This window comes from Ascaphus truei, chromosome 11, assembly GCF_040206685.1.
Source record: "Ascaphus truei isolate aAscTru1 chromosome 11, aAscTru1.hap1, whole genome shotgun sequence".
NCBI lineage: Eukaryota > Metazoa > Chordata > Amphibia > Anura > Ascaphidae > Ascaphus > Ascaphus truei.
In genome coordinates this window covers 37,064,629-37,076,696 of record NC_134493.1, presented here as the reverse complement: position 1 = coordinate 37,076,696, position 12,068 = coordinate 37,064,629, and the positions used below count along the sequence as shown (strand labels likewise).

The following is a 12,068-nucleotide window of genomic DNA, read 5'->3' as shown; positions in this document are numbered from 1 at the left end:
ACCTGCCGGACTGGTGAGTGAGCGGCCTTCACCTCCCCTCACCCCCATCACCCCCTTTCACCTCCCCTCACTCCACTTCTCCCTTCCACCCCCCTTCACCTCCCCCCCTCCACCCCCCCTTCACCTCCCCTCCACCCCCCCCTTCACCTCCCCTCCACCCCCCCCCTTCACCTCCCCTCCACCCCCCCCCCCCTTCACCTCCCCCCTTCACCTCCCCTCCACCCCCCCCCCTTCACCTCCCCTCCACCCCCCCCCCTTCACCTCCCCTCCACCCCCCTTCACCTCCCCTCCACCCCCCCCCTTCACCTCCCTTCCACCCTCCCTTCCACCCCCCCCCTTCACCTCCCTTCCACTCCCCCCCCTTCACCTCCCCTCCACCCCCCCTTCACCTCCCCTCCACCCCCCCTTCACCTCCCTTCCACCCCCCCCTTCACCTCCCTTCCACTCCCCCCCCTTCACCTCCCCTCCACCCCCCCTTCACCTACCTTCACCTCCCCTCCACCCCCCCACCTTCACCTCCCCTACACCCCCCCACCTTCACCTCCCCTACACCCCCCCTTCACCTCCCCTCCACCCCCCCTTCCCACCGCCTCCCCCCCCTTCCCTCCACCTTCCCACCGCCTCCCCCCCCTTCCCACCGCCTCCCCCTTCCCCCCCTTCCCACCGCCTCCCCCCCCCTTCCCACCGCCTCCCAGCCCCCCTTCCCACCGCCTCCCCCCACCCCTTCCCACCGCCTCCCCCCACCCCTTCCCACCGCCTCCCCCCACCCCTTCCCACCCCCCCTTCCCACCCCTTCCCACCCCCCCTTCCCACCCCTTCCCACCCCCCCTTCCCACCCCTTCCCACCCCCCCTTCCCACCGCCTCCCACCCCCCCTTCCCACCGCCTCCCACCCCCCCTTCCCACCGCCTCCCACCCCCCCTTCCCACCGCCTCCCCCCCCTTCCCACCGCCTCCCACCCCCCCTTCCCACCGCCTCCCACCCCCCCTTCCCACCGCCTCCCACCCCCCCTTCCCACCGCCTCCCACCCCCCCTTCCCACCGCCTCCCACCGCCTCCCACCCCCCCTTCCCACCGCCTCCCACCCCCCCTTCCCACCGCCTCCCACCCCCCCTTCCCACCGCCTCCCACCCCCCCTTCCCACCGCCTCCCTCCCCCCCTTCCCACCGCCTCCCTCCCCCCCTTCCCACCGCCTCCCACCCCCCGCCTTCCCACCTCCTCCCACCCCCCGCCTTCCCACCTCCTCCCACCCCCCGCCTTCCCACCGCCTCCCACCCCCCGCCTTCCCTCCGCCTCCCCCTTCCCACCACCTCACCCCTCCCCCCCTTCCCACCACCTCCCCCCCCTTTCCACCACCTCCCCCCCTTCCCACCACCTCCCCCCCTTCCCACCACCTCCCCCCCTTCCCACCACCTCCACCCCTTCCCACCACCTCCACCCTCCCCCCCTTCCCACCACCTCCCCCCTTCCCACCACCTTCCCCCTCCTCCCCCTTCCCACCACCTTCCCCCTCCTCCCCCTTCCCACCACATCCCCCCATCTCTCCCTTTCCACCACCTTCCCCCTCCTCCTCCTTCCCACCACCTCCCCCCTTCCCACCACCTCCCCCTTCTCCCCCTTCTCACCACCTCCCCCCTTCTCCCCCTTTCCACCACCTCCCTTCTCCCCCTTTCCACCACCTCCCCCCTCCTCCCCCTTCCCACCACTTCTCCCCTTCCCCCCCCCCCGCTCCCCTTCCCCCCATCCGCTCCCCTTCCCCCCCTCCGCTCCCCTTCACCCCCCCTCCGCTCCCCTTTCCACCCTCCGCTCCTCTTCCCCCCCCTCCACCTCTTTTTCCCCTTTCCCCTCCCACCCCCTCCCACACTTCCACCCCCTCCTCTAACCCTTCCCCCCCCTCCTCTAACCCTTCCCCCCCTCCTCTAACCCTTCCCCCCCTCCTCTAACCCTTCCCCCCCCCCTCCTCTAACCCTTCCCCCCCTCCTCTAACCCTTCCCCCCCCCCTCCTCTAACCCTTCCCCCCCCCTCCTCTAACCCTTCCCCCCCCCTCCTCTAACCCTTCCCCCCCCTCCTCTAACCCTTCCCCCCTCCTCCACCCCTTGCCCCCCTCCTCCACCCCTTGCCCCCCTCCTCCACCCCTTGCCCCCCTCCTCCACCCCCTCCTCCCCTTCCCGCCGCCCTTCGCCTTCATGCCCGCCTTACCGCCTCCCCACCCCCGCCTCTGCCTTTCACCCGCCCTTACTCCGGCCGCCTCTGCCTTTCACCCACCGCCTCACAGCCGCTGCACGCACTCAACAGACACCCGCCACACTCGACACATACCTGCCGCCACACACACCTGCTGCCTCCCGCCCCTACGCACCGACATCACTGACCCACCGCCTCACACCCTAGCAGGACCCCCACTCACAGACAGCACTCACAACCCACGCGCCAGCCGCCGCCTCACACCCTTGCAGGACCCCCACTCACAGACAGCACTCACAACCCACGCACCACCCGCCGCCTCACACCCTAGCAGGACCCCCACTCGCACACAGCACTCACAACCCACGCGCCACCTGCCGCCTCACACCCTAGCAGGACACACGACTCAGATTTTTACATCACTTATGCCACCAAAATATACATTGTACTGTGGTGTGGTTACAATAAACCATTTTTATACAACATCGTATTACATTTTCTTCCATCTTTCTTTTCAATATTATTATCCAACCTTTACAACAAACAGTCACCTATTGTGCCACGATTTATAAATAATACTACCTATTACGCATTTACATCCCGGGCAACGCCGGGTCTCTCAGCTAGTGTGTAATATATATTCAACCTAATATGTTTGTGCGTATATTGTTTATATTAGGATGTGTGTGTGTGTGTGTGTGTGTGTGTATATAAATATAGATATAGATATAGATAGATATGTATACATGTGCATAATTGAAGGCTTGTTCTCAAATTAAAATTCTGATTGTTTGGAATATGTATCCTTGTAGTATTTTCAGAGTCTGGGAAACATGTACATACTGTAAGTTAAATGAGGTGCAATGGGGCTAATCACAAAGGATGATGTGAACATTATTTAGCAAGATCACAAACCTTCTGAATAATATCTGTGTGCGCTAGTTTGTTCCGTAGTTCATATTATAGTTTTAAGTCCTTGTCTTCCTGTTGGAGTGACAGACAGACAGGTTCTGATACCTTTGTGTCCCACCCGCAGGCGTCTGGAAATAAAGTGAGCAGGCAGTCCGTTCTGTGCGGGAGTCAGAACATTGTCCTGAATGGAAAGGTTGGTGTTATTGTGTGCTGTGTGTGCTCGCACTGATAACATAGGAAATATATGTCATTTGCACCTGCTCTAAAGAGAATTCAGCCCTGGCTTACATGCAAGAATAAGGAATCCAGCGTTGTAAGAAAATACATGTTGGGATTTGGAAGCGGCAGTGTGATGTAGCACCTCGCCCATCTCTGTGACACGTATTCACTATCAGTAAATGTTTATAGTGAAAATAGTCAGATACAAAATAATACCGTTCATTGAACAGAACATGACTCTGACATTACCTTTTGGAAACAGCTGTGAAGGTTTCTGAATCTCTTCTCATTTTACTGGCTGCAGAAATGTAGCTGGTTATAAGGGGAAGAATAGGGAGGCGTTGCGTGTAACACTATTACAGTAACCAGTTGGATGTCTAGTGCAGGGTTATCAACTCTAGTCCTCAAGACCCCCCCCCCCCCAACAGGTCAGGTTGTAAGGACACCCCAGCTTCAGCACAGGTGGCTGGGGGGTGTCTTGAGGACTGGAGGTGAGCACCCAATGTCTAGAGCAGTTGAATTAAAGGGAAAAAAAATATTTGAATAGTTATTTTTTTAAATATCTTTTTCATAGCCGTGTTTTTGCAATTAACTTACTTTAGGTCTCCGCTTGTATTTTCCAAAGCTTTTTTGGGGAAAAAAATGAATCTCGATGTTTTGTTCAGGAAATATACATGTATTAAGTGTCAGGTAGGTTAAAATGAAGCGCTCTCTGGTGCAGTGCAAAGGTTACAATGGTAACCTCAGAAGCCAGAGATTACGGTTATAATGGTTTTTTAACACTAGAAAAAATATATATATATATAAAAAAAATTAAATGTAAAGTGCAGGACATGCTCAGGGGGTAAGATACTAACACTATATATATGCTGCTTTGATGAACAAAGTATATAGTATAACTATACTCAAGCTTTCTATAGCTCACAAGCCTTCTTTCCAGACAGACACCAGGTCTAGCTCCCAGAACTCTCCACTACACCATATGGACCAGTAACGTTCGACTAAAGTGTTTCTTTATACTGTTCTGCTTTAGGCATCACTTTTAGGGGGTGGGAGCTGCTTCTTCCTCAATGATAAGCAGTTGTACTGAGAAAAGAAAAATAATTGGTGCAATTAGCGCTAAAAGCTAAACAATAAATATATAGTGCAAAACAATTTAGAATACACTTGAAAATCCTTATAATAATAAGGCAAGGCTGCCAGGAATTACTGACCCAAAAACACAGTTAAATCACAAAAAAAAAACAAAATACAAACCGGCGCCTAAAATGTCCAAAGACAGTCTATATGAAGTCCAAATGGGATGGAGTGCAAAGAACTGCTTCAATTCTTGTACTTCCAAAGATGTAGATGTGTCCACGGCCAGATGTCACGTGATATGTGGAATACAAGCAGAAAAACAAATCATAGTGCAAACTGCTACTCAAATAGACATACAACACGAACACTATACAAACAATAATTACACAACGATTAACAAATGAAAGCAAGGCTGACTAATAAAAGAGCTAATTTAATACAACAATGAATTTAAAATAATAAATAGGAACAAATAGCAGGCAACTGGTCCGGTTGGTTTAAAACCGGAATCCTATTCACAAAAACTTGAGTATAAGCGCAGTGAATTGTAGTCAATGGGAGGTAACAGCTTGTCCTCCAGTGGCGTCAGGCTGATCCGGGGTTCTCCCCTGATGAAGTGCGCATGCGCATGAAACGCTTAGGGTTATAGTTCATGAGCTTTCACCACGAACTCACACAGGCTACGTGGCTACGTGCATTGCTTTGTAGCAGCAGGAAGAGGTCCTTTCCTCCAAGGCGCACCCCAAGCAACGGACAATCGATCCAGGAAGTGCGACAGCGTCGGAGTGGTTCCCAGATCAGCCCGACGCCACTGGAGGACAAGCTGTTACCTCCCATTGACTACAATTCACTGCGCTTATATTCAAGTTTTTGTGAGTAGGATTCCGGTTTTAAACCAACCGGACCAGTTGCCTGCTATTTGTTCCTATTTATTATTTTAAATTCATTGTTCTATTAAATTAGCTCTTTTATTAGTCAGCCTTGCTTTCATCTGTTAATCGTTGTGTAATTGTTTGTATAGTGTTCGTGTTGTATGTCTATTTGAGTAGCAGTTTGCACTATGATTTGTTTTTCTACTTGTATTCCACATATCACGTGACATCTGGCCGTGGACACATCTACTTCTTTGGAAGTACAAGAATTGAAGCAGTTCTTTGCACTCCATTCCATTTGGACTTCATATAGACTGTCTTTGGACATTTTAGGCGCCAGTTTGTATTTTGTTTTTTAGTTGTACTGAGAGCTGATTTATGTGTAAGGTGGGATTAGGACAGTACGGACAGTATTTTCGGATTGCACATAGCCCAGGTATGTTGGGATTTACAGATGGTCCTTGTTCACGTAGCGGTAAAATGAACTGTCAGGCAGACGGAGCAGATCTAGCCACAACGTTTCGGGGGTTTGTCTGCTGCGAGGTTGCAATGTGTCCCCTCTCCCTCTGCAGACGATCATTATGAATGATTGCATTATCCGAGGAGACCTGGCAAACGTCCGAGTGGGTCGTCACTGTGTCGTCAAAAGCCGAAGTGTAATCAGGCCTCCGTTTAAGAAGTTCAGCAAAGGGTGAGACTCCGTGAGGTTAGAGACACCCACATCACCCACATCACCAACATACATGCAACATGCAAGGTTACATGCAACTACTGTTTGATTGTGTGGTAGAAACGTACATTGTTTATTTAGTAATCATCTAAAAAAAATGTTTTAATTTGCATCTATCTTTCACGGCACAATCCATGATAGTGAATAAAAGACACACGCTTTGTTGATGCGTCCTCTTCACAAACCCTTTTTATGCTTATTGTCATGAAATATCATCTGTCTGCTTTAATCATAAAATGGGACAGATTTACAGAGGAAAAATGAAATGCATATTGTAATTTCTAGATAGATATTAACAAACAAAAAAATGAAATGTTTATTTTTCTATAAATTCTGTACTTTGTCCAAAGTTGCCATTTGTAAAAAGTTTTATCTAGCACGGGGATTCTCAACTCCAGTCCTCAAGACACCCCCCCCCCCCCCCCCCCATCTCCCCCAACAGGTCAGGTTTTCAGGATATCCCTGCTTCAGCACAGGTACTGAGCCACTGATTGAGCCGCCTGTGCTGAAGCAGGGATATCCAGAAAACCTGACTTGCTGGGGGTCTTGAGGACTGGAGTTGATAAGCAGTTTTCCCTCTTTCCGTTTCTTTGTGCCCGCCCGTTAAACGCTGCCCCAATATTCCCGTTACGTGATGTTGTTATCAGTGCTTTCAGATTTGGACTTAATTGCAGAAATTGCTGCTGCCTTTTGAATGATGGTTATTTATGCAAGAGCTGAAGCGGGGTGTGTTGCAAGGCTCTGGGTTTCTTTCTGTGATGCAGAGACCCTGCCGCCTTCAGCATGCCCTCATTAAAACACACAAATGTTTTAAGATACAGAAAATCAATTTGGTCCACCCCCCCCCAAAAAAAAGGACCTTTTTGTCCAGCGAAAATCTGTGTCGTCTATTTACACCGGGGGGGTAAACACGGCTGTGTAATGCACGTGGCCCACTTCTCCCATGTCATACCGGACACACGTGGCATCGATTTACACTTCTCATACTGGGAGACAATGTGTTGCAAGGTGCCCTGGCAGTTATGGGGTTAAGTGAAGCCCAGAGCCGCTCGGTCACAGGGTCAGTGGGTTTCCGTGCCCGCCGCCCCTCACCCTCTCCGTTTTGCCTCCCATAGGGTGGCTTTTTTCCCCCTACACATCGGTGACCACGTCTTTATAGAAGAGGATTGCGTGGTTAATGCAGCGCAAATTGGATCCTATGTGCACATAGGGAAGAACTGTGTCATTGTGAGTATCAAACACACGGGGAGGAGCGGGTGTGTCGGGGGAATTGGGGGTGTGTGGCAAGGGTGGCCAGCTCCAGTCCAAGGGCCACCAACGGGTCAGGTTTTCAGGATATCCCTGCTCAATCAGTCCCAGTCCCAGCACGGGTGGCACAATCAGAGGCTCAGTCGATGACTGAGCATCTGATTGAGCCACCTGTGCTGAAGCAGGGATATCCTGAAAACCTGACCTGTGAGGACTGGAGTTGGCCACCCCTGGTATATGGGTTACTGCAGGAGTATACATGTATTTTTCCTCTTTATACCAGACCTGTTGTCGAGTTGAATCTACCCCGTTTCCTCCCGTCACATTAATCCCAAATTGCTTCTGAAATCACTGATTCTTGCTTCCTGCAGCGGCTCACACCCCCTTTCCCATTACAGGGCCGCCGGTGTGTGTTAAAGGATTGCTGCAAGATCCTGGACAACACTGTGTTACCCCCTGAAACCGTGGTCCCCCCTTTCACCGTCTTCTCAGGCTGCCCTGGTGAGTTCAGAGTCAGAAGAACAATGAGGGATTTATACAAAAGTAAAAACAAAAAGCGTGTGCTCTCGTTTAGAAGCCTAGCGTAATAGGGCAGCAAAGTCCGTCTAAACAAAAACACACCAAATATGTTGTATGTATATCTTTATATAGCGCCCACAGTGTACTCTGTGCTTTACAAAAGTGACCATACAGTACAGGGAATTATAATGTAATAAGTGCAACAAACAAAGTCAGACAATAGGAAAGGATATCCCTGCCCCAGGGAGCTTACAATCCAAGTGGTATGTTGGCAAACTTGCAGAGACGGCAGATGAGGGAATATGTGCAGTAGATGGCAGTGCCTGGCCTTGATGGTGGGTAAGTGCAGTAGATGGCAGTGCCTGGCCTTGATGGGTGGGTAAGTGCAGTAGATGGCAGTGCTTGGTCTTGATGGGTGGGTAAGTGCAGTAGATGGCAATGCTTGGTCTTGATGGTGGGTAAGTGCAGTAGATGGCAGTGCTTGGACACCATATTTAACTTGACTACTTTTTTTGGTTTGCTATCTCTGTGGTTTGAGGTCAGATTTAGGACGGGGGCTGTCAGTGACCATGTAAAAGGCTGGTACGTGCTCATCACATTGGTAGTTTCTCTTTGAATAGACTTTTAAGAAAATATGTGCCCTGCGCCCTCATTGGTGGAACCGCCCACATGACCTGGCCGATGCGCGGCAAAATCAAAAACATGTTGTCTCGCCACGCATCGGCCGCCTCGCCGATCTTGTGCACGTGTGCTCTATGGCCGTGCGCATTGCCTTCCTGTCTTTTGTTTTCGGCGCGAGCAATGTCGCTCGCGCCGTAGCTCTTACTATGGCCGTGGCCTTAGGCAGTAAATGTATCGTGTCTGCCCAATAATAATGGGAGTTTTGTTTTAGATACTATAGTTTGTGGCAATAGATGTGGCGCCTCGCAAGAGGACACGCCTCTTCTATTAACACTTTCTCTGCCGAGGAGCTTGCAGTGCATTGCAGTAGTGATGTACCGGTTACCCGGAAATTACCCGGTACCCGGCCATATTTAAAGTGCTCGGAAATTACCCCGAACTGGCCCAGGACGCTGGGACCTGGTGCCGAGTAATTCCGTTCTGCTCTGCTCCCTCGGGCCTCCTCTTGGAGAACGGCAGGAGCAGAGCAGCAGAAGACTTACCTGCAGCCGGCGGCTGAGGGTGAGGAGGACCATGGTGACATCCTGGTGGCGATGGGAGCAGCAGAAGACATCCTTCAGATGGGAGCAGAGGAACATGTGAACAGAGCAGGAGCTTTACTATTGGACAGCCGGGGAGGAGCTGCACCGGATGTCAGAAGTCACCCTCCTCCCCGGCTGTCCAATAGTAATGCTCCTGCTCCGGGTCATGTGTTCCTCTGCTCCCACTGGCACCGGCTGTGAAGGCTATCTTCCGCTGCTACCACCGGCGGAAGAATAACGTCCTCTGCTGCCACCGCCTGAAGGATGTCTTCCGCTGGTCCCACAGCCACCAGGATGTCGCCGTGGTCCTCCTTGCCCTCCGCCGCCAGCTGCAGGTAAGTGAAAATGACCCCGTCTGGGAATTTTTATTTTTTTTTGCGAGTACCAGTTACCCGGTCATTTTTTGGACCAGGTACATCACTGCATTGCAGTACTGGCCGGTCTGGCAGAGAAGGGGTCATGGTAAACATCAGCAGGTGACTTCTATTTATTTTTCTCTCCCTTTCTTTAGGTCTCTTCTCAGGCGAACTCCCAGAATGCTCTCAAGAACTCATGATTGACGTGACCAAGAGTTACTATCAAAAGTTCTTACCCCTGACACAGATTTAGAGACAGTTTACCATGTTTTGTTTTTTTAATATATATATATTTTATGCAGCCCTTATCCCATTGTCTTACAATATGTAAACTTGGCTCTGGCTATCTCTCTGCAACGCTATATTTATTAAAGCCCTGTCTAGGTCCTTATCCCTTATCCCTTGTCGGTGACACTAAGCGTTCCAGCTCTTATAACAGTGGACATTACTGTTGGCATTGCTTTAATCATTCCGTTGAGCGCAGAGGAGCCTTTAGGGCACTCATTTGCAACGCTTCATGGGCCTCCGGCATGGAGTTACTTTAGCACTAGTTATTAAACAAATATTTGGGGGTTTTGCCTGTTTGATCTTTTGTGTCCTGTAACATAAGCTGTATAAACTCTTGTCTCCTTACCTTCATGCACAACCCCCTCTCCCCCCCTCCTAATTCTAAGTCTCTCCCATTTATCCTCCTACAAAATTATAGCAATATATCATGCGCTTTATTTATCACCTAGTAGTATCAAATACACTCAGCTGGTGGAGAAATGAGAACGGTGAAGTTGCAGCCTCTGTGTGTCTCTTTGTCATTACGCCGGGAGGATAAGATAGTGCCGATCAGGCAACACCACACGGAAACTGCCATTCAAGGAGTTTTGAGTAGATGTAGCGTTTGTCAACTATGGGTCCTGTCTGTGTCTTCTGAGCATGCGATGGACAGAAACAATGGACCACGCGTCCCTCTTAGGTCATGTCCGCTTGGTGTTGTAAAGCGGTTTCCAGGAATATGGTTCTGAGAAACCAATCCATGGGAACATGGCCCCCACTCTCGGAAGAGATCGGGAACGCTAACCCGCTGCAAACAACTGCTTGGAACAAAGTGATCGATCATACTGTCTGGGTAATGACTTCCCTATGTGGGTGTAATTAGAATCAAAATGACACATCTTATCAGTAAATGTCAGCTTGGGTTTTGCCTGTTAGGACACAGATTTATAATATACAAACATGTTTGTGCACAGCCATAATGGGTGAATAGTAAAAAGTAAGCAGCGCACAGCCAAGGGAGCCAGGCAGGATGATAGTAAAAATAAATATATATTTTATTGTCACATCACAAAAAAAGGAAGTCTAAGAACCACAATGGGTGAAACCGGTCAATGCTTTAAAATGAACCAGTGGTGCCAGGTATGTCCCAACACATGCCAACTGAGTAGGGTGACTTATTGTCAAGCGTTGACTGGCAGTGGATCCAAGTTTACCACCAGTTTTTCTGTAACTGTTGGCACAAGCACGTTCATTTCCAGTGAATAAAAGTAAAGACTAGGATCTTTGGTCCAGAAGTGGCATCTCCTCAGGGGGCACTGTGTATTCAGCACCGAAGGGATCTCTGCCTCAGATCAATGCTGCGTTAGGACTTTACCTATCGATAATAATCGCACATATCTTTCTCCCAGCACTTCTCAATCATTCACAAACCTAAACACAGCTACATATACTATGGGCATCACTCACACAGAGGAGAAGTCTTGACAACACAAAGTAGCCTATAACAGATCGATGTTTCCTAGCTGTAGTAGCAGAGGATCTCGGAGTGAGAAGCATGCTCTCGCAATTAGGCAGATAACAGCTGCAATTATTAGCTTCTGCTGTTTAACAAGATGTCGTTAGTGCTTATGTTGTTCTAGCCAAATCCACAAAGAGCTACTCAAATTCACCTCTAATCCTATAACCAAATTCCAGACACATATTATGGGCTCTCTCTGGTATTAGAAAACTTTGCCCGTCTACCAAGTCCTGTTCAGATCTAATCTGGCTTTATTGTTGGATGCTGGACAAAACTCCAGAGCATTGTGTTAGGATTAGTTGAGAGAGAGAGAGAGAGTTAGCTTGATTTGGAAAATGTAGTTGAGGACGTGCTCTGGACAGGTAGGGTGTCAAAGTTGGCCCACCGTTAAGGGATCTTCAATGAATGGAGGAGATAGGGTGATGTTTACAAACAGTCAACTGACTGTCAAGGTGGAGAGGTAAACTTATAAAGGAGCCGATCTATACCCTGTAATAATCACTTCACTGGGCATGTGGGGTGTTGCACCTCCACTATCCAGCAGAGGCCCAGTAGATTGTAGTTTAAATACAATGTATTCATGATGCACCTATAGATCGCGGATGGCTGAGCGGCCACCTCTGTAGTGAAAACTTTGGCAGAAGCACATTTCAAAAAAGGAGACGAACTGAAAAATCCTATTATTGTTATTACAACTTGGAGCGAGAAGGATACCCAAAAAGTACCGTTATCAACCCCTGCTGTTCCAATCAGCAGGAATGTCTGAGCTTAAAACTAAGATTTGTAGCTGCTAGCCAGACAGGGAATACAACAGAAACTACATGAAATATCCAAGTCCTATTGAACAAATGGCAGGTCACTGTGTATAGAACTTAATCGTCCTCCTTCATGCCTCAGAAACCATGTTATGCTCCACTGCAATATGCCTAATTTACTTCACATCCAGAGAGATGTATGAAAAT

At 50.0% G+C, this 12,068-nt stretch overlaps 1 protein-coding gene across 1 annotated transcript in view; it reads left to right on the top strand.

Moving 5' to 3' along the window:
• DCTN5 (dynactin subunit 5) overlaps positions 1-9,894 on the top strand; it is a 12,980-nt gene extending 3,086 nt beyond the window's left edge. The window contains exons 2-6 of the mRNA XM_075565655.1: positions 3,219-3,287; positions 5,838-5,956; positions 7,111-7,222; positions 7,642-7,744; positions 9,476-9,894. Of these exons, the coding sequence (XP_075421770.1) occupies positions 3,219-3,287; positions 5,838-5,956; positions 7,111-7,222; positions 7,642-7,744; positions 9,476-9,573 (501 nt within the window). The 3' untranslated portion in view covers positions 9,574-9,894. The remainder of the gene's footprint in view (positions 1-3,218; positions 3,288-5,837; positions 5,957-7,110; positions 7,223-7,641; positions 7,745-9,475) is intronic.
• Positions 9,895-12,068: the final 2,174 nt, after the last annotated feature.